The following is a 25192-nucleotide window of genomic DNA, read 5'->3' on the forward strand; positions in this document are numbered from 1 at the left end:
GGGGAACCCAGACCTATGCCCCCATTTCCACAGTCTTCCTCCATACCTTGTCTGCCTGTGTGCTTATGTATATTGCAGTCTAGGCAGAATATTGAAGGCAAGACTTTGAGCCTTACAACTTCTTGAAAAGATATGTTTGGGTACACAGTGTCCCCTAACAGGCTTGGTCTGCAGTCAGTGGTGTCTCTGAGGATTGTGAGGGAATAACTTATCAATGGGTGCCACCACTGATACACTCCTGTGAGGGTTTGTAGATCCTTGCCCCAGAGAGTGGCACTATTAGGGGGTGTGGCCCTGCTGGAGTGGGTGTGGCCTTGTTGGAGTGGGTGTGTCACTGTGAGTGTGGGCTTAAGACCCTCATCCTAGCTGCCTGGAAGTCAGTCTTCTGCTAGCAGCCTTCAGATGAAGATGTAGAACTCTCAGCTCCTCCTGCACCATGCCTGCCTGAACACTGCCATGTTCCTGCCTTGACAATAAGGGACTGAACCTCTGAACCTGTAAGCCAGCCCCAATTAAATGTCCTTATAAGATTTGCCTTGGTCATGGGGTCTGTTTTTGGCAGTAAAACCCTAAGACAGTTCCTGAATGAGCTATTAGGACGTGGGGCCTCTTTGGAAAAAGCAAACTACCAAGGGCAAGTCTGGGAAGGGTCCATCCGTCTCCCTCTCCTTCCTGGATGTCATGATGTGAAGTGTTCACTTACACCACTGCCTTAAGTGGTCTGCCAGGCCCCCAGCAATGGAGCAAGCCAAGCACAGACAGTAACCAGGAGCCAAAACAAATCCTATGTGCAGGCCAGGGGGACACGGGATTAAAGTGTCTGTCTTGGTTTGGCTGAAAGCAGTGTATGAAGACTCACAGGCAGATAGCACCACTGTGCAAGGCAGGGGAGGTGACTTCTCTTGGGATCTGCACTTAAACGATAGCATTTGGGGTTGGGGATTTAGCTCAGTGGTAGAGCGCTTGCCTAGGAAGCTCAAGGCCCTAGGTTCGGTCCCCAGCTCCGAAAAAAAGAACCAAAAAAAAAGAAAAGAAAGAAAAAAAAAAGAAAACGATAGCATTTGGAGCATGGAGAGGTCCAGGAGGAAGGGGCCATTTTCTCAGCTTGAGACCCAGGCTTAGGTGTCAGGCCCTGAGGAACCCTTCCAGCCCTGGGCAAAATGGATGACTCCAGCATCTGGACCACCTCTGGAGTTTACACAGTCCCGTCATTCTCTTCTACCTCCCATTAGCCTGGGCCCCCTGAAGTCTGCGTCTACCCTTCTTCATGGTGCACCTCAGGATCCCCGAAGCTCTGGCTTCCAGAACAGTCACATGACTACTAAATTAAATTTGTCACTTCACAGAAGTAATGAGCTTCCCGTTGAGACCCAAAGAATAAGTGAGAATTGGACAGACAGGAAAAGTAACTGAGGCCATGCAGGTAGGCGGGGTGTGTGTGTGGGTGGGGGTTGGGGAGTGAGGAGAGACGCGTTAGATGGCAGGAGGGGGACAGAAGGATGCGGTGCTGGAGACAGAGAAGCAGTTAACTGCTGCCTATACAAGGTGCTAGTCCAGTAGCAGAGCCAGGTGAGGCCTTTGCAGTGACCTATGAGTACTCAGAGGCCACCAGAGTGCTTCAGGTTTTCGGATTTCAAAGAAGTTTTCAGATTTTCTCCCAGCATGTTCTCAGCCATGGTGTGCAGGTTTGTTATCCCAGCATTTGGGAAGCTGGGGCAGGAAGACCCCAGCAAGCTGAGGTGAGCCTGGGCTCCAGGGAGAGCCTGCACTTAAGAGAAAGGGTACAACTGCTCTTCTTCCCTGACATGGCATTCTCGTTTTGTTTTGAGACAGGATTTCAGGCTGGCCTGGAACTCACAGCAATCCTCCTGCCTCAGCCTCCCAAGTAATAGGATTATGAGTATAAAGCTGGGTGGTGGTGCACGCCTTTAATTTCAGCATTTAGGAGGCAGAGACAGGGAGATCTCTTCAGTTCAAGGCCAGCCTGGTCCACAGAGCAAATCTGACAACAGCCAGGGCAACACAAAGAAACCCTGTCTCAAATAACAAAACAAACAAACAAAAACAAACATAAAAACAAGTATGAGCCAACATGTTCAGCCTTATATTTATGTTTTAAACAAAATCTAGGGTTTGGGTATTTAGCTCAGTGGTAGAGCGTTTGCCTAGCAAGCACAAGGCTCTGGGTTCGGTCCCCAGCTCTGAAAAAAATCTAAACCCACGAACCAAAGTGGTTAGCATGAGCTGAGAACAGGACTGAGCGGAAAGTAAGGGAGGCCTCACAGAGTCCACTTAGGGAGCCCTCAGGCTCAGGTCACTGCGCCCCTGTTCATCACTGAACAGAGCAGGCCTGGAAGGAGCCTGGCTCCGGAGCACCTGCCTGCTCTGGGCACTGTGCATGGCCTTGGTTCCCAGCACCACAGGGGGGAGGGGGTTAAGGAGAGAAGAAAGGGGGTGGGGGCGGAGCCAAGCTCAGACGCAGAGGGGAGAGGAGGAAGCTAAGGTGCAAACATGCTCAGCCTCCTCTCCAGGTCCTTACAGACTGGAACTTGCTGTGTCGGTTTGATAAGGAACGGCCCCTATTAGGTCTTATATTTGAGTGCTTAGTCATCAGGGAGTGGCACTATTTGAGAGGGCTGAGGACGGGTGACCTTGTTGGAGTAGTGTGGACTTTGAGGTTTCAAAAGCCTGTGCCAGCCCTGGCCCTACACACACACACCCACACACCCCAGAGGTTACAATGTACCCCTTAACTACTTCCCCAGCACACAACCTGCCTGCTGCCACCACCATGCTCCCTGCATGGACTGCATGGACTGAGCCTCGGAAACCCTAAGCCGGCCTCCAATTAAATCCTTTCTTTTGTAAGAATTGCCTTGGTCATAGTATCTCTTCACAGTGATGGAGCAATGTCTAAGACACCTGCCAAGGAGCCAGAACTAATTACGATTTTAAATGACTTTGTCGTTTTATGTGGCAGAAAGAGAAGGAGGGCTTGCGGGCAGGAACAGAACACTCACAATCCAGTCCTCAGCACACTGATAAAACACCACCTCCCACCCCATTAAGTGCCACAGACTGAGGCACATGTGGTCCGCAGTCCGTGTGCCTCAGTCCGTGTGCCTCAGCACACTGATAAAACACCACCTCCCACCCTGTTAAGTCTCCACAGACTGAGGCACATGTGGTCCGCAGACAAAGGACTTCTCAGGAAGAGAGAACAGAACTCAGGCACTTAGCAGGAGATGGAAGGCAGACATTATAGTCCTAGGTCAACAAATGTCAGGAAGGGCTGTTTGAAAGCTCTCTGTCCAGGATTTGGCCATTAACACATTAGGAAGCTGCTAATCTATTCAGATGTAGGGCTGTCTCGTGAAAGGGGACACAGGGCCTTGCTCCTGAGAGAACTGAGAAAATCACCCAAGGGAAGGTTCCTAAGGCCTCTTCCTCCACAACTGCTAAACTGCCTCTCCCAAAGTATTGTGTCCATGTGTCTGTCCAAGGCCAAGTGTCCCTGTGCCCCCAGCTCTCACATCTTAGGTCTAATTGTCCCATCTCTTATTTGCGTTGTCAGAATTTCTAAGCCAATTAAATAATTTCTATTGGAAAATGCTATAGTGGACTGGAGAGATGGCTCAGTGGTTAAGAGCGCTGGCTGCTCTTCCAGAGGACCCAGGTTCAATTCCCAGCGACCACATGGCGCTCACAACTGCCCATAAATCCTGTTCCAGGGGACCTGACATTCTCACTCAGACACGCATACAGGCAAAACACTGATGTTCATAAAATAAAAATAAATCAATTTAAAAAATAAAAAAGGGAAAAAAGACTTAGTCTAAATGCTCTTTAAAAAAAGAAAATGCTATAGAAAACCCCACGTTAAGAGCACATGGAGCCCCTCGGGGACACACTTGAAACACTTGCATCACGGTGAGCATGGCAGTTCATACTGCCGTCATTTCTCGGTCCTCATATTGCTTGGCCTCAACATAACATTTCATAGTTTGAAATCTTCCTCCCCTTCACTTCCCCCCCCCCCCCCCCCCCCGAGTAACTCATTTTCTCACCTCACACCACACTTCAGTACAATTTCCTTTCCTAGAGCCTCCTCTCTCTCCAACCCTCTGGGGCTGGAGGCTCTGTAATCCAAGTCCCCTCTGCTCCGCACTCACATCTTGGTGTATCTGACCCCATAACTTGCTTTAAAAACATTCGAGGCTGGAGAGATGGCTCAGGAGTTAAGAACTCCTCTTCCAGAGTCCAATATCCAGCAACTACACACTGGTTCAAGACTATATAAAGGGATCGAATGTCCTCTTCTGACATGCAAGTGTATATGCAGACAGAGCAATCATGTGTTAAAAAATTTACATCCATTAATAATTTTCAAAATTGAGGTTGGGGATTTAGCTCAGCGGTAGAGCGCTTGCCTAGGGAGCGCAAGGCCCTGGGTTGGGTCCCCAGCTCCGAAAAAAAGAAAAAAAAAATTTTTTTTCAAAATTAGGTTTCTGCTCAAGCTTCTTGTCTGTTATTTTTTTGTCTTGGTGGGGAGGGGCATTGCTGGGGAATTAAAGCCAGGGTCTTGCACCTAAGCATGGTCTCCACCCAAGATCACCCTCTGCCCTCCATCTTCCCTCCAGTCCCCTGATTGCCACTCCCATCGCCAATACATCCTCCCGAATTCAACATCTAATATTCCTTCCAATGAACTGCCCCTTTCGCACAGGCTTCCCCATTTCTCCAGTCCAAGTACACAGAGATTCTATCTGGATATTCGGGCCAAGAATGTTGCCATTGGCCGGAAGTCCTCTGTTTCTCTCACACCGAAGAACATCCATCCACGTAGCAGCAAAAACAATTTTCAAAACGTATCCAGACTTTAGGCGGATGTGGACGGCAGAGCAAAAGGAGCCCGGCAAGTTTCATGGAGCCGCGTTCACAGAGGGGGTTCTAATCCAGCTAAGGCTATGACAGTCCTCCCTACACTTGATCCCTCCTCTTACCCTCCCCACCCCCTTTCCCTCCCTGCTCGGTCCCTCCCTCCACTTCCTCACCCCCCACCCCGTGACTATTTAATTTCCTCTTTTGCTTTATGTGTCTGTATGTATATGCATATATATCCACCGAGTCTCACCTGACTATAACAGCTGCTCTTTAACTTTTGTTTGTGTTTGTTTTTCTGAGACAGAGTTTCTCTTTGTAGCACTGGCTGTGCTGAAACTGACTGTAGACCAGGCTAGTCTCGAACTCCCAGCATTCCTCTGCCATCCAAGGGCTGGGATTAAAGGCCGCATTGCACCCTTTAACTTTCATTGGGTTTATTGATGTAGTTTAAGAAATAGCCAGTACCTGAGTGGAAGTCATTGGCAACCTTCACTAAAGGTTGTTGTCATTTTAGTGGGAGGTCGGCTGAGCTGCATTCTGACTGGTCGTATGACTCTGTAGTGACTCTGTAACTCCTCCTTAATCCCGCAATAACTCGCAAGGAAAATCCCCATTCGGAGCCTTTACATTTATTTCCTCCAGTCTAACCACCCTACCTCCAACCACATGTTCATGTCCACAGGTGCCTGTAAAATGAGTTTCTGATATATTAAACTATCTTAAACGGTAGCCCTCCCCTCCATTTCCCCCTACTTTTCGATATTTGCCTAGACTGTGTCACTATCTGAATGTTTCTGTTTACTGGACCCCACCCACGAAAGTTCTGTGAGGACAGGGTTTTGTTTTGACAATACTGCCACATCAGACAGACTGCCACATCCGACAAATAGCGGGCATTCGGTAAACATCTGTACGATGAACAGATAGTCGAACCGGAACGCAAAGGCTGCCGCGAGGAATGTGCGCGCACACTCAACTTCAGCATTAGCGCTCCAATAGCGCCTCCGAACCGAACGCCCCTTTCTTAGGAGACATACGGTAGGGCTTCCGCCCGGGTTCAACCCTCACTCAAATCCCGGGAAGGAGGGGCGGAGGGTTATGTCATCCTTCCGCGCCGGCCTGCCCCGCGACGCGCCGGCGGCTGGCGCAGCCCTTCGCTCGCCCGGCCTCCCCCTCCCTGGTTCCGTGCTCGGGTTCCGCCATGGAATCCAACAAGGATGAAGCCGAGCGCTGTATCAGCATCGCCCTCAAGGCCATCCAAAGCAACCAGCCCGACCGGGCGCTGCGCTTCCTGGAGAAGGCGCAGCGGCTGTACCCGACGCCAAGAGTCACCGGTGAGTGGGAGGCGCCGCAGAGACCGAAGGGGGCATTAGCACGGATCGGGGGAACACGGGAACGGACCGACGGGAGCAGTTGGCGGAGGGGGGAGGGGTGGCGAGGCGCGGCTACGCCTGCGCACTCGTGCGCGCGGGTGCTGCTGGGATTCGTAGTCCTGTGGTGCCGCTGTCTCTGCGATGCTGACCCCCTGGAGACCCCCGAAGGGCCTGGCTCCCAACCGCTTTCCAGTGCTTGTGGAAGCCTCTGGAATACGAGGCTTCTGGGAAGAAGACGTGCTAGGAGACCCGGTGAAGAGAACTCACGTGGAAAAGAAAGCGAACTACTTTTCCCAGAAGGCTGTTCGGTGGCCCAGGGCCAGTGGCCGGCCTGGGAAATATAGTTCAGGAAAATAAACATAACTATTCTAAGGGAGAATGGGTTCTAGAGAAGGAGGAAATTCATTCGCTCGAATCAGAGAACCGTTAGCGAAATAAGCCATTCCAATTCGTAGTCCTTCCTGCAGTTTCTTGAAAGCGGTATTTTGGAGTGGATGAATTGTTGAAGGTCCCATTCTCAGCCACCCCATCCTACCTTCGTCCTCAGCAGGCCCGGGTCGAGGGGGTCTTATGGACTGCTACGACAGATGAGTACCAGGTAGCTGAGTAGCCTAGGGGTGAGACCTCCCAAACCAAGCAAGGAATAGTGATCTTGATTCTGCTACTCAATCGTCTCAGTTTACCTGGTACCCACCCCCACCCCCCGCCTTTTTGCGTTTGTAACCTAAGGGCCCAAAGAAAATTTTAATACCAGCTGGAAAGGAGAAAGATACAGGATTTATTTCTGTGAAGTTAGTAAACTCTGACGTGTAGCAGGCTTTCAGAATTAAGAGACCCATGTCTCATCGTGAACTTGGGTTCCCCTATCTGGAAGTTTAGGGAGTTGGAACAGATAATGTATATAAACAAGAATATCCGCAGTGCTTTTCTATATAGAAAGTTCTCGGTATGTTTTGCCACCCGATCCTGCACAGTCCGGAAGACAGAGCACCACTTTTATATCTTCTGTAGATGAGGAAATACTCGGCGATAAGCGTCTTAGGCTGTGACACAGCTAGAAAGTGGAAAGCCCTGAGACTCCATAAGTGTTTATTAAAATGAAATGAAGAAGCAGCAGTCAGCCGCTCACCTTCCCTGCCCACATTTGGAGTGCTGGCCGAAGAGGCTGCTGGATTCCTGAACTTTCCTCCCTTCTGACTGTGCAGGCTGATCTTTGGTCTGTTTGCCTCCTCTAGGAGAGAGTTTCGATCTGTATTTACCAGGACTGCTCTGGTAACTTGCTTAAGGTGCTCCCCTATGGGATAATTCCCTCTTTATAAATGGATAGCACCAGTGGGGTACAACTGTCAGAATTTCATCTGATTACTGCTGGGAGCCGGGGAGCAGTTTAGAAAGCTGATGAAATAGAGCCTGTAGGGCATGGCAGAAGCTACCTGTGCTGGGTCAGGAATCTAGACAGGGTGTCCTTCCAAGGTCTGCTGTGCGTGTGCACGAGAGTGTGTGAGTGTGTTTACACTCATGAGAGGATAACTTCGTTGAGTCTGTTATGTCTTTCCATCTTGTGGGTCCCAGGATCAGACTCAGGTACTGGGCAGTAAGTCCCTTCACTGTCTAAGCCATCTCAGAGGCCCACTTTTTGGATATGTGTTATATCTTTGATGGATAAAATATATGCCTCATGCGCATAAACCTAACAACAAGCTCGCCTAAGCTGACAAGGATGTAAGGCTAGTTTAGGCCTGGGAACTCTTAGTCGGCCGTCTACACTGAATGACTAGATAGGAGTTCTTTCAGTACAGCAGAGGGTTGCAGGTATGGTGGTCCATGCCTGTGATTCCTGACCTCAGGAGATGAAGCAAGAGGATTGCCTCAAGTCTGAGGTCATCTGGACTACATAGCAAGCCCTTGTCTTTATTCTAAAAAAAAGAGTAACTGATGTTGAATCTATTTTGTTTTGCCTACAAAGTGATTGATGCCAAGTGGTACAGCAGGATTGGCCAGATCTGCAAGGAAGTAGACGTACAGGGAGAAAGAGTGCAAGGCAGCTGTTAGCAGTATTTAACAGAAAGAAGAAAGAGGGAGGGAGGGAGGGAGGGAGGGAGGGAGGAAGGGAGGGAGGGAGGGAGGAAGGGTGAGAGAGAACAGTTTAGGTGCTGAGGTCTTTAAGGTAGTCATAAAAAGACCCAGGCCCTGCCACCTATGAGTTCAGTCGTGAGGGATGGGAATGTGTGTGTGTGGAAGATGATCTCCTGACCGTCCTATTGTAAGCTGTTGGGAGCAGTGTAAGGAGGCCACACAAATAATGCTATGCACAGAGGGAACGACTGCAGGCTGTAAGACTGAGGCAACATCCAAACATCACTTTGTTGGAAGGGACTGGAAAGGTGAGGCCGGAAGCTTGAAAAGATTTGGGCAGGGATTGTGTAGAAAGAGATTTAGAGGCAAGTGACGTAGGGATTTATAAAGAGGACTCAAGTTAGAAAGTGGGGACCAGATTGTAGAGCTCTTTTCCTGCCAGACTAGATGGTTTCACTTGTTCTGCATAGAGGAAACCAGAAGAGCCTGCTGAGGTCTAACAGACCTGCCAAGTCCACTTAGAAGGTAGAATACCAAGCATAATGAAGCTAGCACAGGCTATGTAGCCAGTTTGAGTTCAAAGTTGGCCTGGGCTAGAAGAGACTTAAGGGGAAAAGGGATAATTTTCTTTTGAAGAAGCTGAGGCAGTAGATTTGGGCCAGCCTGCACTATATCTTTGGCATTCTTGTCTCAAAAAAAAAAAAAAAAAAGTGAGCCAGAAAGGGGAGGAGGACTCCTAGAAAGGTTGATGAGCAGGATGATGGCCCAAGAGGGAGGCAGGGGTAAAGAAGCATCAGGACATGGTGATGTCACTTAGACGGGTGCTGGGGAATCAGGGTCAACCTTTGTGACCCGAAAAGGCCCAGGCTGAGAAACTAGATGGGAGAGATAGACAGACAGCATGGGAAGGGCCAGTGGACATACACAGAAAGCCACCAGCCTAGCCCTGGAGAAAGCGCCAGGTTCCAGGTGAAAGGCCACTGTTACTGGCTTGTTGACACTCTAAGAACAGGTATAGCTGAGGTCACTGTGGGAAAGTGGGGAACATGGAGAAGCTGTTGGTGGACAGCCATGTAGCACCCCTTTCCTTAGTCAGGAGGGTAGTCCTGGGAAAGACAGAACTGCAGACCTGGAGATGCCAGGGGCTGCAGAGGCCAAGTGGGGAAGGCACACGTCAGAGACTAGGAGGGAGAAGATGGACAGCCAGAATAGCAGCAGCTTAGTCTTTGTGAGGTAAAGGAGGTGACGGTCAGGGAAGGGGCACAGACAGGAGTTGAAGACCCTTCCTTGTCAGCTTTCTCCACAGAAAAGAGAGGCGAGGCCTTGAAACCCCTGATGTAGGGGCAGGACAGGGGGACATCACCACTGGGCAACTGCATGGTGGGATAGAAACAGTGAAAACGATGCCATGAGTATCTTTTTCTGGGCGTTTCTTTTTTTAAAAGCCTCATTCTGTAACCAGGGCTGGCCTGGAACTCACTTTGTAGACCATGCTGAGCTGGAATTCAAAGAGGTCTGGCTGCTTCCACCTCCCAGATGCTAGAATTAAAGGCATACACCACCATGTCCAACTTTTTCTAGGATGTTCTATCCAGCATCTGTTGGTCTGATGGTCACTGGCTTCACCTGATACTTAGTGAAGGGTTTGAAACACTGGGTACGGTGGGTACATGGGGAGCATGGTGGGGGCATGGTGGCCCACATCTATAGTCCCAGCACTTGGAGGGCAGACAGGAAACAAAGAAATCTTACGTTCCAGGTCAGTTTGGACTGCATAGTGAGAACCATCTCCAAGAAAACAGAAGATAGAATTTGCAAGGAGGCCTTGAGGATACAATTAGGCTCCGGTTTTCCAAGCAAAGAGAGAGGCGGCTGGATGAGCCTGCAGCTCATGTTACCCAAGTGGCTCACTGTGCAGCCTGGGCAGAGTCAGAGAGGCCATCCTGACAAGGCCATGGGCGAGGAGGGGAAGCTTGGTGACTATGGGATTTGGCCCTTCAAAGTCAGTAGTATCAGCAGGAGCAGGAGGGAGCTGTCCACTTACATCCATGCCACCTTTGTGATCCCCAGGTCTTCCTTCCATTCTCTGTATTCTATTGAATCCTATTCGTTCCTCTGAGCAGCCAGAGGCAGGGCTCGAGGCTGCACTGAGGAATTAGCTATGGCAGCAAGTGCACACTTCCAGATGCTGACAGCCCCAGTCTTGTCTGACTCTGCCTTGGGTTCTTTCCCCATTCTGAGCTCTTTCCTTGACTCCCTCTGAGTGCCACAGGCCTAAAAACAAAACAGCTGCTAGCCATGTGCTAAGCCCTGTATACACCTCCACACCTTCTCATGCTGCCCTTAGGACGGAAGGGCCTAGAGAGCAAGGTTAGTTTATCCGATATGGACCTGCTAACAGACGGCCTTGGCTGAGTCTGAGCAAGTCGGGGCCTGGCTCCACACTGGCATGGGGAAGGGCAGGTCTTGGCAGCTGTTAAGTCTCGGTTACCCAGCAACCTTCTCTTACTGAGTCCTGCCTTTTCATTTTTTGATTTTGAGACAGGGTCTCTCTATGTAGCCCTGACTGTCCTAGAACTTGCTCTGTAGACCTGGCTGTCCTCAAGCTAACAAACATCCACTGCATCTGCCTCCCAAGCACTAGGATTAAAGGTGGGCGCGACCACGCCAGGCCCTTTTCCTTTAAATAAATTACTGTTGAAACAGCATCTCACTGAGGACCTGCTCAGTCTTCATGCTTCAGATCCCAGTAGCAGAGAGCGGGGTTCACTGATTCAGTGAGCACCCCAAAGCTAAGGTTAACATTAAGCTGGCCTGCTCCCCAACCCCTTTGTGTCATTGTACATTGTGTCAGCCACTGTGTCACAGGAGATGTAATGATGGGTCAGGATGAGACAGTCACATGCTACAGGCCCATCGGGAGCATCCAGACCAGTAGGGAGACCTGCTTGCTAGCAACCAGAAATCTCCTGTTTTCAACTCAGTCTGGAACTTTCTGGGTGGTGCTGAGTTCAGAGAATCCACTCCTTTTGGTTCTGCAGCGTAGGGAAATTAGAGTGACTGACTAGTGCCTGAAAATACTCCAGACTCTTTGCTGAGGAATACATGTGCAGGCCTCTGCCACCTCACCTGTGCAGCTGTGTCAATTGGATCACTGGTACCATTGCCCCTGGGACACACACAGCATGCTGGGGCTGGACCAGAGACAACTACCAAAGAGATCAAAACCCCAGGGACCAGCCTCCTCTTGTCTGTTGCTCTCTTCCTTTGCTTTCACGACTGCCTGGTGTCCCATGTACTGCTCAGGGCTGAGATCCGGTTACCTCTGCTTTAGCCTGGGCCACGCTAGGCACCCCAGCCCATAGCTTCCCTCCCCGCCCAGGCAGCTGCTCCTCTGGCCAGTTGGTCACCCAGGTTGTGATATTTACAACCCGATGCCTTACCAGTCTCTAGACCAAGTGCACATGTTACTATGGTTCATCCCTATACCATCAGTGAGGAAACTGAGGCACCAGCAGGTGACATAGATCAGCCGGGGTCACACTACCATGCTAGGAAGTGGCAGACAGGATCTGGTCTCTGTGGATATTATGTGGAGCTCCTGTTTGGAGGCACCGGCAGGGAGAGCCTCAGTTGGAGTGGGAGCCTGTGCACCTCGGCCAGGGCAGTGCTGCACAGCACCTTCTCCCCAGGGCAGCGGCAGCGGGTGATGCCACTTCCCGTCAGAGGCTGGCGTGATGGTTACCTGAGCTCATTTCTACAGAGCTGTGCCTACCTCACACACCTTGAACACTCAGTAACAGAAATGGCTGTTACAAGTCATCTCGGCACTTAGGGGGAATCATGATTCGGGGCCAACCTTGACTATGTAGCAAGACACTGCCTCCAAAATGAGAAAAGATGACTGCTGCTAATCTTCTTTAAGACAGCCTTCTGTCAGGCTGAAGAGATGGCTCTGCCGTGAAATGCTAGGCTTACAACCAAAAGTATAAGATAGCGTTCTATCCTGTGGTCCAACTCTCTGTGTAGTTTAGGCTGGTCTCCAATTCAGAATCCTCCTGCCTCAGCATGCCAAGAACTAGGATCATGGCTGGGTGGTGACAGATAATCCCACCACTTGGGAGGGAGAGGCGGGCAGATCTCTGAGTTCAAGGACAGCCTGGTCTACAGAGCAAGTTCCAGGGCAGTCAGGGCTACACAGAGAAACCCTGTCTCAAAAGCCCTGAGAGGGTGGAGGGTGTTAGGATTACAGCTGTGCACTACTATGCCAACTACTAATGCTTCTCCAAGTACTCCTTCCTCAGTCAAAGTCTCACTCCCCATGCGCCACAAACCCTGCAGTCAGCTCCTCTGTTTGAATTCCCAGTTTGGGGAGTTTTCCACAGTGAGACAGCCATGGCTGGGGCTCTATGGTCCAACAGAACCCAGTGCTCAGTTCCCAGCAACCCCTGGGTATGTATGACCCATGTATATGGTGGTGGAAGGTGTCTGGTACTTGCTACGTGCTGTGACATGTGAGAAGTAAGTGGGACCTAGTCTGAGTGAGTGGTGGCACCATTTTTCCTTGGCCCACAGGTATCTTGGGTCCCAAGGATCTAGGTAATATGTTTTCCCAGGGATCTGTCAACAGCTTTAGAACTTCTCAGCCAGGACACTGTAGTTTGCTAGGGTTTATAGACGCTGAGTCAAGAGGAACCAAAGGCTTGATTAGAATCATCATGATCCCATTTTAGGGTGACCACGACATGTCAGATAGACCCCAATGAAGTAGATCATTTGATATGGCCAGCTAGTTAAAAAAATATAGCAGCAGGGCTGGAGACATGTCTCGGCACTTGTTGAGAACACTGGCTGCTCTCGCAGGTTCAATTCCCAGCATCCATATGGTGTCTCACAGCGTCTGTAACTCCAGTCTCAGGGGATCTGTGGGTCCAGGACTGCACCTGGTTTACAGACATTGTGCAGAGAAAATGATGGTACAAGTGAAGTGAAATAAATATGTATAAGCAGTAATAATTGGGGCTCGTTGGCACACACTTGTGATCCCTGGAAGTATACTGAAGCAGGACGTTACTCAACTGCGTGGAGAACTTAAAGGCTAGCCTGGCCTACATTAGACCCTGTCTAAATAAACTAAATGTAACAACAGGGCTAGGGAAACAGCTCCATGGTGAGCACTTGCCGTGCGTGATTAAAGTCCTATGTTCAATCCCCTGTTCCATAAAGGAAAGCCCGGCTCCCATAGAGTGAGCACAGGATCTTTGTGGGTCTTATGGGACAGACGTACTTCCCCCGTTCCTCAGCGCTGCTAAGCAGAGTCTCCAGGAGTTGGCTTTTCCACTAGTCCCACTGAATAAGACAGGCTGCTAATGGCCCCCCACAGCGGACTGTGCCCCCTCTGTACCCACCAGAGGATGTGTGTTAGGATTCGGAGGGTCAGGCTGGAGAACAGGTCCAGCGTTAAGAGCACTGGCTGCCCTTCCACCCGGGTTGGCTTCCAGCGTCACATGGCTTACAACATTTTGCAACTCAAGTTTCGGGTTCTGACAGCCCCTTCTGTCCTTTCTGGACTGCAGATATTTATGTGGTACATAGACATCGATTATGTGGACCGGGGTGGTGTCCGTTGGTAGAGTGGTTGCTCACCAGAGCGAGGCCCATGTTGGTTCCAAGTTATGCGAAAATAGAGTTAATTTCAGATGAATCCACGTGAGGTGGCTCCTGCTTACAATCTCAGCCCTTTATAAGCAGAAGCAGGGGGTTGGGGTTTTAGCTCAGTGGTAGAGCACTTGGAACTTGGGGGATGACTGCTAAGTCTGTAAAGTGCTGGTCACTTGTAGTGGGGCACGCCAGTACAACTTGCTCAAGGAGAGGGAGGCAGGATCACGAATTCGAGGTCAGCTTGGGCTACACGGTAAAGAATGAGGACCTGAATTCAGAGACCCCAGCTGCCAGCAAAGCCCCCGCTGGCTATACACAAACATGGGACTGGAGACAGGAGGACCGTGGGGAGGGTGTTAGCTAAACCAGCACGCAATGATGAAGGCACCCCCAAGGCGACCTTTGGTGAGTTTCTACCACAACAAGAGAAAAAACTTGTGGTCTGGTCTCAACTAAAAGGAGATAATACTATTAAATCTAAACTAGGAACACTGAACAGTTTATAATTTTGATGTACGGTGCTAATAAGCAAATATTTAAACTAGGGAACATTAAAATTAACATTAACTTCGACTTAGTATTAAGTTTGCACTAATAAAAATATTCATTTAATATTAAAGTACTCTAAATAACTGGCATAAAAATAGAAAACAACAGGAAGTAGTGGTGAGACCTGAGTTCTTATGATGTAGTACTGAAGAGAGTTGAGCTCAGCAAAGGTTCATAAAGCAATAAAGAGCCTAGTCAAACAAACAAGCACAATGAAAAAAATACCAATGTAGCAGGAAGCCTGGCGTGGTGGTGCACACCTGTAATCCAGCACATGGGAAGCTGAGGTGGGAGGATGATGAATATGAGATGAACCTGGGCTGCATAGCAAGATTGTATGGGTTTTTTTGTTTTGTTTTATTTTTTAAGTAAAAGTAACTGAATTCTAGATCATAAACTGCTGGGTTCATTAGTCAGAGTGCACGTGTGTGTGTGTATGTGTGTACGTGTGTACACGCGCCTCTTCCATTTGGAATCTGGGGGTCAAAATCATTCTCAACTAGGCTGCAAGTTCATTTTCCTGCTGATCCTGAGCTGATCTCCCCAGGGCCTCTTATGTTACTTTGTGATGGGGGTGAAGGAGACAGTTAAGGGCAGTCTCGAACCTGTAGATTGGACTGGCCTAGAACTCCCAGTGTTTACTGGGCTGGCCTGAAGCTTAGATTCCTTTACCTCCAGAGTGCTTGAATCAAAGGTGCACACCACCACACCCAGCTCTTTTGCTGTTTGTTGAAGAAGGAGCTCTCACACACCTTGTCTGTACAGCAGTAGCCATGCTGGAAGGGTAGAGAGTGGAGCACCAGGAACATGGACGTGGCAGGCATACCGCTCAATGGCTTCTTTTACCTTGCAGCTCTGATCGAGTCCCTCAACCAAAAATCACAGTCCGCCGGTGATCAATCTCAACCCACAGACACAACCCATACCACCACCAGGAAGACAAGCGGGACCGAAACCCCCTCAGCCAACGGTGAGGCAGGAGGAGGAGAGAGCACCAAGGGCTATACTTCAGAGCAGGTGGCAGCTGTGAAAAGGTAGAGGCCATGGGGAGACTGGGAACAGGGGCGGGGACAGGGGTGTGAGGTGGCAGGGACAGGGGAGGCTCAGGGAAGCCTCTCAGTTCATCCAGTGGACTTGAAGGGTCTTGGAAGTTGGAGGTGGTCTGGCTTCATTTTCCACAGGGTGAGAGCCAGGGCCTCACTGCCCACCCCCCAACAACTGCTAACACTGTAGACTGGAGACCTTCCTCTGCCCTTGGGCACCAGCCCTAGGCCTCCCACAGCTCTGTTTGTCACACAAAGACACCGACATCTTGCCCTCCAGATTCTACCCCCACTCTACCCCAACAAAGACCTTTTCAGACCAGAGCCTGTGGCTAGGGCAAAGGCAGAGCTGTGTTACTGCAGGACAGGGGGTGGGGATTGGGAGAGACAGCCCTGCAGAGTGAAGCTCTCCCAGGCTTGTCACCACCATCCAGGACCACGCCAGACTAGACCCTTCCAGCCATTCTCTCTCCCTCACACTGCTGTTCCCACACATCCTCAGGGCCCACCCCCAACCCCCATCCCGTCATGCTCTTCTCCCTGCTCCAGGGTCAAGCAGTGTAAAGATTACTATGAGATCCTTGGGGTAAGCAGAAGCGCCTCAGACGAGGACCTGAAGAAGGCCTACCGCAAACTGGCCCTTAAATTCCATCCAGACAAGAACCACGCGCCTGGGGCCACCGAAGCTTTCAAAGGTGAGGCAGTCCTGGGCTGTTGGTGATTTTCTTTGTTAGTTTGAATCCCTGCTTAGACTGGGCTGACCTGAAACTCACAGAGATCCCGGTGCCTCCAAAATGCTGGGATTAAAGGTGTGGGCCACTATGTATGCCCAGACATCTTGGTGCTTTTATCCCCTGTCCTAAAATACAGAGCCAAGACAGCTCTCGGGAAGTAGGGCAGAAGAATGTGGTCTCAAGCAAAATTGTGTGAGAACTGCTCCCTGAGAAGGTTCCAGTAGCCGCCCCTAGCCATGTAAACTAGCAGCTCTCACTCAGTGCCTCCTGCCTCTCATTGTCTGGGTTACAGTAGAGGAGCCAGAGGCATTCTAGTGGCTTCTTCAGGGTCAGCAGCACCTAGGCCAGGAGCAGATTCCTAACTCACACTCTGGTGACAGTCCCTGTACTGAGGGGGCAGAGCACCCCATATAGGAGGGCTCCTTCAAAACAGGCTGCCAGCTTCCCACAGCCTGCCCCGGCCTGCACTGGTGACAGAGAGTCTTGTGATCCGGCAGCCTACTGAACTCTGGAGTGAGTGTCACCTCTCGCCAGACTCACAAGCCATTCTTCATGCATTTAGATCTCTATCTTCCCTCTCTCTGGTGCTCCTGTGCACTGCCTCCTTGCCTGTCCTCTGTTGCTGGGCCTTGCATTTCCTTGGTCCCTAGGTTCTGTTCCCTTTAGGGAATAGTGGTGACTGGGAGCCTTGTTGTGCAGGACTGAGTAGGAAGCCTGTGGCAGAGTAGAGAGGCCTTGTCAGATGGAAATGAAGATTCCATCCTCCCTTCCAGGGGAAAATAGTCTGCAGCCTACTGCCATGAGCAAGGGGAACATAGGGGATGCAGGCCCTGGGAGGCAGTAGCCTTCCACCCTGGGAGCTCTGGTGAGGAGGCCTCACACCAGATAGAAAACAGCAGCTGAGGCCTGGGCCCTGGAGACAGCAGACTCATCCTGGCCACACACCAGACACATGGGAGTCTCCACCAGAAACCAGGGGGTTGTGCCTTTCCTGCAGTGTCTGCTGCTCTCCCGTTTACAACCAGGGCCTCATGTGTCTGTTATTTTGGGTGGCACTGTGTATGACCTCAGGATTGTATTACACTGTCTCCTTGGACACTTCACAAGATGAGCGTGTGCGAGGGGCATTTCTGTAACATCAGTAAAAGACCTCAGACAGGACGTTGCACACCTAAAGCAGGTGCATAGGCTCGTGCCTACACCCCCAGTGTAGAAGCAGGAGGATAAGAAACGAAGGGTAACCTGGGCACATTCCTGAACCATTCTGGCAGTTTAGGCGGTGTAGTGGGGTTCCTGACTCAGAAAAGGAAAGAGCATCCTCACAGCCCAGACCAACAGGCACACTTCCTCTACCCGTAAGTCCCCACTTCCTGAGGCCTGAGAAAAGCAAGCTCTTGCCTATGTTAAGGCCTGTCTTTCCCCTTGCAGCCATTGGCACAGCATATGCCGTCCTCAGCAACCCGGAGAAAAGGAAACAGTACGACCAGTTTGGTGATGACAAGAACCAGGCTGCCCGGCACGGCCATAGCCACGGGGACTTCCACCGAGGCTTTGAAGCCGACATCTCCCCAGAAGACCTCTTTAACATGTTCTTTGGTGGTGGCTTTCCTTCCAGTAAGTCCACAGCCAGTTTTCCTCAGTGCAATGCTGACCAGGATCTGACTGCTGCAGCCCCTGACTTTACCTCTGTGTTTCAGGTAACGTCCATGTCTACAGCAATGGCCGAATGCGATACACCTACCAGCAGAGACAGGACCGCAGAGACAACCAGGGTGATGTGAGTTACCAGGGGCTGAGCTGCACACCAGGCCCCCCAGGGGATGGGCCCAGAGGAAGAGGGAGTCTTGATCCACTCAATGCCCTCAGCATTCTTAAGCCAAGGAGCCGTCTCTGCCCCTTCCCAGTTCCATTCCACCTTGGGACACCAGAGGGAGCCACACTCCATCCATGTTGATGCTGCTTTGGCTTCTGTGGGTATAAAACAAAACCTCACTTTCAGGCAGCATCTAGTGTGAGCAGCTTTTAGGAGTCTGTTTGTTCTTAAGATTGATGTAACATTTTCTGAGGATGAGAGGGTGAAAGAGGCCTGCGTGGGTGTTCAGCCTTCTAGAAAAGTGAGTAAATGCTGATAGCTAGGCAGTGCTTCAGACACATTTGGGATGCCACGGATCAACACAGCCAGCTGGCTGGGCCCCGAACACGGCCAAGAGCCAGTGAAGAGCACTGAATGTAGAACACTGACTTACTGCGTGCTTGCCCTGCCCCTCTCCCTTCCACTCTCTTTCTTCCCCTTCTTCCTTCCTTCTTCTCCCTCCTTGGATTTACCCTGCAGTTGAAAAGGACCTTGAAGCCCTACTTCCACCTTCCAAATACTGGAGTTATCTTGAGTGACCTGGCGTGGTGGCCTAGCACATCCATTTTGTTGGGGGTGGGCTTGGCTTTGGTTTTGAGACAGGGTCTCACTGTATAGCTCCGGCTGGCCTAGAACTTGCTATACAGACTAGCTAGTCTGGAACTACGGGATGTGCTTGCCCCTGCCCCTGAGTGCTGGGATTAAGGGCGTGCATCCCCCCCCCCCCCCAACTCAGCACTGCTTCTCTTGAGACAGGGTTATCTGTGACCTTGGCAAGCCTGGAGCTCCAGCTCGCCCATTCTCCCGTCCCTGCCTCCCGAGCTCTGGGATTAGTGGACCTTTACATGGTCTAACACAGAGAGGAGTTTAAAGTCGGGTTACTGTGTAATGAATTTACTTCTGGTTGTCCTGTCTTTGTTCTAAGACTCACACCCAAGGCCTTGTGGGTACAGAAAAGTTCCATCCCAGACTGCATCCCAGCCCTTTAACTAATGCTTTTCTGTCGACAGTTTTTGTGTGGCTCAGAATTCAAAAAGCTATGAATTATGGAAGTCTGTCTCCCTGGCCTGCCTCTCCTCTCCCGGAGGCACCGCCGACACTCACACACATGTGCTCACGATGCCTGCGTGGTCTTCTGGCGACACCCTCAGATAGAAGAGCTTCTGCCCTAGGAGGAAGGGGGTGTCAGCGCCACACAGGCACCACTAGGGGCTCTAACCACTGCTCTTGCTCCTCCCCAGGGCGGGCTAGGAGTATTCGTCCAGCTGATGCCCATCCTCATCCTCATCCTCGTGTCGGCGCTCAGCCAGCTCATGGTGTCCAGTCCACCCTACAGCCTGAGCCCCAGACCGTGAGTGCATGCCCTGGGCCAGGCCCCTTAGACTGTTGAGGATCATGGGCCCCTCAGGAAATACAGACCAAGCTCTAGGCCTTTCCTTAAGGCAACACACGTACACTGACTTCAGAAACGTGACCCCACGGCCATCCCCACCTTTGCTGGCACTGAGATGCCCTCTGCTCTTAAAGTTTGTTTGAAGCCTTAAGAAAGAACAGAGTTTAGTCAGTCGGGGCGGGGGGTTGCACCCCAGCTTCTGCATTGAGAGCTGTAACTCGGGATAAGTTATGTAACCTTGGGTCCCTGGTCTGTAAAATGGGAACAATAGCATCTTCCTACTGGTAAGAGTTAATGAGTAACCCATGTGAGGCGTTCAGCTCAGTGAAGTGCTTAGCAGTGTTTGTTGAGTGGATGCCAAGCTCAACTGCCAATGGTTAACTCGAGTGAGTTAGTGACCCTCTAAGGTGTCAGGGTCTCTTCCCAAGGCCTGGAACTGTGGGTTCTAGCTTCTGCAGATGCAAGCCCTCAGCTCCAATCCTTTGGCCTGCTGCTGCCTGAGGACCCAGCAGGGGGCAGAGCTGGCCTCTGCTCCCACAGCTGTCCTGCTTGCCTAGAGCCAGATGTAACCTCTCTTCAGCAGCTGGAGAGATAAAGAATGCACTTTTGGGGGGCTGCCCTCCCTGGAGCAGGGACCCCTGTTGGGCATTGTGGCTTCTGCTGCTGCCTGCAGGTCTTGTGGCTACATATTTTTCCTGACATTTTGTTCCTTTTGGGGTTTTCTTTTCTTATGGGGTTGGGAATGAACTGCTAACTCACACTAACATTATGCTGTTAAGAGACACAACTCTGTCCTCTCATCTTGACCTGAGGCTCGCTGCTTTGGGCTGGCCTCAGCATCTATGAGCTTAGAGGCATGAATTTCCCAGACCAGGGCTTCTCTCCACCCCACCCCTTTCTCCACAGCCCCTAAAAAGGAGTGGTCGACATGCTGAGCTATTCCTGCACCAAGGTGCTCTGCTTTGCCGCAGACCTTCATTTTGGGGAATGCAGTGCAGGAAGGAGCGAGCTATTCCTGTGGCCTATGTGGCACTGCCTGCCACAGGGCCATCAACCCTTCCAGCTGCCCACTCTGCCTGCTGTGTTTCTGTCAGGTCAGTGGGCCATATCCACAAGCGAGTCACTGACCACCTGAACGTCGCGTACTACGTGGCAGACACCTTCTCTGAAGAGTACACAGGCTCTAGCCTCAAAACAGTTGAACGGAATGTGGAAGACGATTATATCGCCAACCTCCGAAACAACTGCTGGAAGGAAAAGCAACAGAGTGAGTGCACCCACGAAGTGTGTGCATAGTGTATGCGTGTATGCATATGTGTGCATTGATGTGTGTGCGTGTGTACATGTGGACCTGTGGATACACTGGTATTCTAGCAAGTATGGGGCGAGGGAGGTGATGGTAGTGGTAGTGGGAGAGGGGTGGCCAGGAACCATGCTTGAGAATAGGAAAACCCTTCTTCATGGACCATAACACCAGCCAAGATCTGAACTCCACTCCTGGGTTCCCCTGAGCTGCAATCCCAGGGCCATTTGATGATTTCATTAAGGACCTCCTGTGTCACTGGTACCTGCCATGGAGGTTGCTAGAGGTGAATGTGTTAGAGACAGACTGCAAACCCCTAGCCACCCACTGGTTGTGTATCAACCAACCAGTCTGTCTGTGGGACCATTGTCCTGACTTCCTGTTCCATCCTGGACAGCCAGCTCTGCCCCAGCCCTGGTCCTGTCTCCGTTTCTTTGCAGAGGAAGGCTTGCTGTACCGAGCCCGATACTTTGGTGACACAGACATGTACCACAGAGCACAGAAGATGAGCACCCCGAGTTGCAGTCGGCTGTCAGAGGTGCAGGCCTCCCTGCATGGATAGTTCTGGGCCAGCCACACCACCCAGGTCCAAGTATGAGCCAGGACTGCTTCTTTGCTGCAACTCCTGGCAGCCTTGGCCTTGGTCCTGAGCAGAGGGAGGGAGGGAGGAGACCTGGTAATGATGGCAGGGACTCTCTCGTCACCGTCCTGACACTTCAGAGACAAGGAGTTCCCTGGCCCCATTGACATGCTGTCCCTTCCCCTCTCCAGGGCTGCAGGGATTGGGGAGCAGAAGCCAGGCAGAGTGGGGACCTGTGCTTCCAGGACCTACTCCAATAATCAGACCACCTCAGCCCTTCCCAAGCCTCACTTTTGTTGGCTGTGCATTCACACATACTGGGTCACACACAGTATCCCACTGGAGTCAGGAAAACCCGTGGGGAGTTAAGTGGGCAGGAGCCCTGGGAGGAAAGGGGAAATGGAGCAAGATGAAGCCTCCCATCAGCAGGCAGGAGGGTCTGTGGGCCTGACCGCTTGCTCGCTCTGGTGGGACCTGAGGCCCTCACTCCAATGCTCTGCACCTGGGAGCCAGGAAACCACGGGCATCCGGCCACACCCAGGCATCTCTCCTGTGGTCTTGAAGAAGGGAACAAAAAGTCACAAGTTCAGGGTCCAAAGCAACTATGAAGCACAGGAGGGGTGGGGAAAAGGGAGAGTTGCTATTAACAGGCACCCCCCCACCCCTCTACCCCTTCCCTTGATGTGGGTAATGGGCTCGGTGCCCAGTGCCCAGAGCAGGGAGCCTGGCTCAAGCCCAGAGGAGTGTGGGCAGGGCCAGAAGTTCTGTGCGTCGGTACCCTGTCCCCCTCCTGCCTGTGTCCCCGTCACAGAGCCAGCCACAGATTGTTCCAGGCCACTGGCTAGCTTGTGTCAGCTCTGGGCAGCTCATCACACTGCAGAGGAATTGTCAGGGCCAGCTGCCGGCTTGTGGGGCTGAGCTGGAGGTGCCAACCACAACCATTCGTCTAACTCCTTCCCTCTTCTCCCCAGACTATGAAATCCCTGGAGAATTTTTGGTGACACACACTGAGCCAGCCAAGGTGATGGACTATATATTTAAGTAAAGACATGCACAGAAAAAATTAAAATGGACTGGAGGCCGAACACCGCACAACCGTCCTCTCTCAGCCCGTGAATGCGGAAAGCTCTTAGGACGGACAGAAAGCCTGCCTGGGGCTGCTTCCTCCTCTCCCAGGGCTGGCAAGAAGCTCTGCATCGCCGGCTCCTAGGATACCGAAACCATGGCAACGAAAGTAGAATGTAAAACTTGCAGCAAATGTCTGTGGGGAAGGACTGGGGGAGGGGATGCCCCACTGTCTCTCCTCCCCCTCCCTGGAGCTGCCACCAGTCACTCCCAGGAGAAACCAGGCAGAGGCATGGGCCAAGGAACAGAGGAGAAAATTCCAGAGAACATAACTTAGAAATGCGTACGTATGTATATATATCTATTTATATGTAAATAGACATATATAAAGATATATATATATATATAAAGTCTTTTAAAACTATGCAGGGATTGGATTAAGATGTTCAGCTGACTTGCTCCATACTTTAGAAAACCGGGCCTGTTTGGGAAGGCGGCCTGGCTTTCAAAAGCTTGACAGTAACTGTAGCCGACAGCATAGGGAAAGTCAGATCAGACACTGTTAGTGTTGCCCTTAGCCCCAGCCTGACTGATGGCAGCAGTAATCATGGTGGTACAAATCCATAGAAAACTCCCAAAGGTCTCCAGGCTTATGGCTAAGGTGGGGGAGCAAGCTGGGGGCAGGAATGGTGCCTGCCCCTGGAGATAGCTGCTCAGTATTGGGCCATAGCAGAGATCTCAGACAAGGCCTGCTGGGAAGAGGCCTGCTCCTCACGCTGCCTCCTCCTTGGCCAGCCTCAGGTGGGCTCTCTGCCCTAATGCCCAGGAGCCCTGCAGCCACTCCCCTGCCCATACCTCTTCCCCACCCAAGTCCCCAGGTGGGTTTGCCTTACAGGTGCCACAGGGCACAGCTTCACCATTGCCAACAGGTTTTCTCTAAGTTGTGCACCAAGGACTCCAGAAGGCTCTTCCTCCAAAAGCTGAACCAGGACCTGAGTGCAGCCCAGCTTGTGGAGAACCAGGGCTGCAAGTGCCTGTCTTCTCCACAGTGGGCCCACTGGGTTCCACTCGTTGGATGGAGGATCCACCACGACCAGAATGGCTTCCCCCTTCAGATGAGGACGGTTTACCCTCCTCCCACGTCTATAATGGGCCTTTGGGGACTGCTGTCCCCTAGTTTTCCTATGGCCGTGGGTGTGCTCTTGCACCTGCTGACTTCCAAAGCCTTACTTCCCCAAGCTGCCAGCCCAGAGGTCGGAACTGTCCCCCCAGGGTCTCTCTCTCTCTCTCTCTTTTTTTTTTAATACAACCCCCTAACAGATAGGATGCTGGGAAAGGAAGCTTGGTTAGGAATTGTCAAATCTGTTGGTTTTTTTTTTTTTTTTTTTTTAAACAAAGTCCCACCCTGCAATGAAGTGGCCACCCTGGCCTAGAGAGATAATAACTGGATGCAGGCCAGAGTACCCCACCCACAGTGGCCTGGTGCTCTGCCTCCCACCACCCCAACTGTCTGGTCTTGGTAGCTGTCCCTAGAGGGGCTGAGCCATGTGCAATAAGAACACAGATCCTAAAGGATCCCTGAGAAGCTGTATTTCTTGAATTAGAACTCTGATATTGTACATCTATAAATATATGTTTATTATGTGATTGGCAGAAGTGGGTCTGCATTGAACAGGGGGATGGGGCAGGGAGCTCCCACCAGTTGCTATTGACACCATACAGCCTGTGCCTCAGCTCTTAGTGACAGGCTTGACCCTCCTAACAAAGGGTGTGGAGCTCAGATGGCGGTGGGGCTGCAGGATATGGTGTTCCAGACGCCAGTCCTAGATGGGGACCTGCCCACCACCCTGTCAGTGGGCTGGGCTAAAGCCCATTCCTGATCCGGGACTTGGGGGAAATTCCCAAGTGGGTCTTGCCATCTCTGGTCTGCAGTCTGCCCACAGCAGCCTCCTCTCCCTGGGATATAGGGGACGCTAACACTGAGGCAGCCAGGGGCTCAGGGTGAGCCAGCGGCAGATCTGCCCGGCCTCCTGGAGACAGGGCCGGCAGCCGTGAGTGGCGGGCCCAGGCCCCTCCCGCTGGCGCGCCAGCCAAAGGCAGGCGGGCTGCCTGGTGGTGCCACCACAGCCCGGGAGCTCATTGGCTGTCCCTGAGCAGGGTCACCTAAGCCTGCCCCAGCCTGCAAGCTGCCACTTGTTAGCTACACTTGGCAAAGGGGTAGCCAGCTTCCTGCCCCCCACCCTCCTTGAGGGACCAAAGAGCTCAGTGAGCCAGAAAGGGTGGGACGTCATCCATCTGCAGCAGAAAAGAAGCTTTGAGCAGGATGCCCCTCCCACTGTCAGGTGGCAAGAAAAGCCCATCTGGGCCTCAAGGACCTGCGTGCTATCTTCTTGCCCTGGTCTGGTCTGGAGTAGGAGGGGCTCCGTGGGACCAGGAACTTGCACCTGGCCTGGTTTTTGCCAGACAGTCGCGTCACCTAGCTGTCTGGGCCAGGTGTGCCTAGTGCCAACGTCTGACACTGTTTCAGGAGCAGCTCAGAATTCCCTGTCAGACCTCACATCTATGGCAGTAAAGTCAGCCCTTTCCCAGAGCTGGGAACAAACCAGAAGGCAGGTGACCCAAGGGTCTTCCAGAAGCTGTGTGTTTGCATGTTTGGAGTCTAGGAAAATGATTATTCTG

At 51.6% G+C, this 25192-nt stretch overlaps 1 protein-coding gene across 3 annotated transcripts; it reads left to right on the forward strand.

The window, feature by feature from the left end:
* Positions 1–5963: 5963 nt before the first annotated feature.
* Dnajb12 (DnaJ heat shock protein family (Hsp40) member B12) lies at positions 5964–24166 on the forward strand. 3 transcript variants are annotated; one of them, NM_001013907.3, is given in 9 exon segments: positions 5964–6218; positions 15397–15577; positions 16136–16281; positions 17749–17934; positions 18018–18097; positions 19414–19523; positions 20660–20832; positions 21309–21406; positions 22420–24166. In NM_001013907.3, coding segments are annotated over 9 exon segments (1137 nt in total). In that variant the 5' UTR covers positions 5964–6085; the 3' UTR covers positions 22450–24166.
* The last annotated feature ends 1026 nt before the right edge of the window (positions 24167–25192 follow it).

The sequence above is a fragment of the Rattus norvegicus genome, chromosome 20, assembly GCF_021556685.1.
Source record: "Rattus norvegicus strain SHRSP/BbbUtx chromosome 20, alternate assembly SHRSP_T2T, whole genome shotgun sequence".
Lineage (NCBI taxonomy): Eukaryota > Metazoa > Chordata > Mammalia > Rodentia > Muridae > Rattus > Rattus norvegicus.

Excerpts from the sequence above, each read along its gene's own strand:
- Dnajb12 (XM_087597223.1), top strand. The coding sequence starts at position 6,086 with ATGGAATCCAACAAGGATGAAGCCGAGCGCTGTATCAGCATCGCCCTC. Across the intron at positions 6,219-15,396 it reads CCCGACGCCAAGAGTCACCG|CTCTGATCGAGTCCCTCAAC; the intron begins GTGAGTGGGAGG and ends TTTACCTTGCAG. Across the intron at positions 18,098-19,413 it reads GCAGAGACAACCAGGGTGAT|GGCGGGCTAGGAGTATTCGT; the intron begins GTGAGTTACCAG and ends GCTCCTCCCCAG.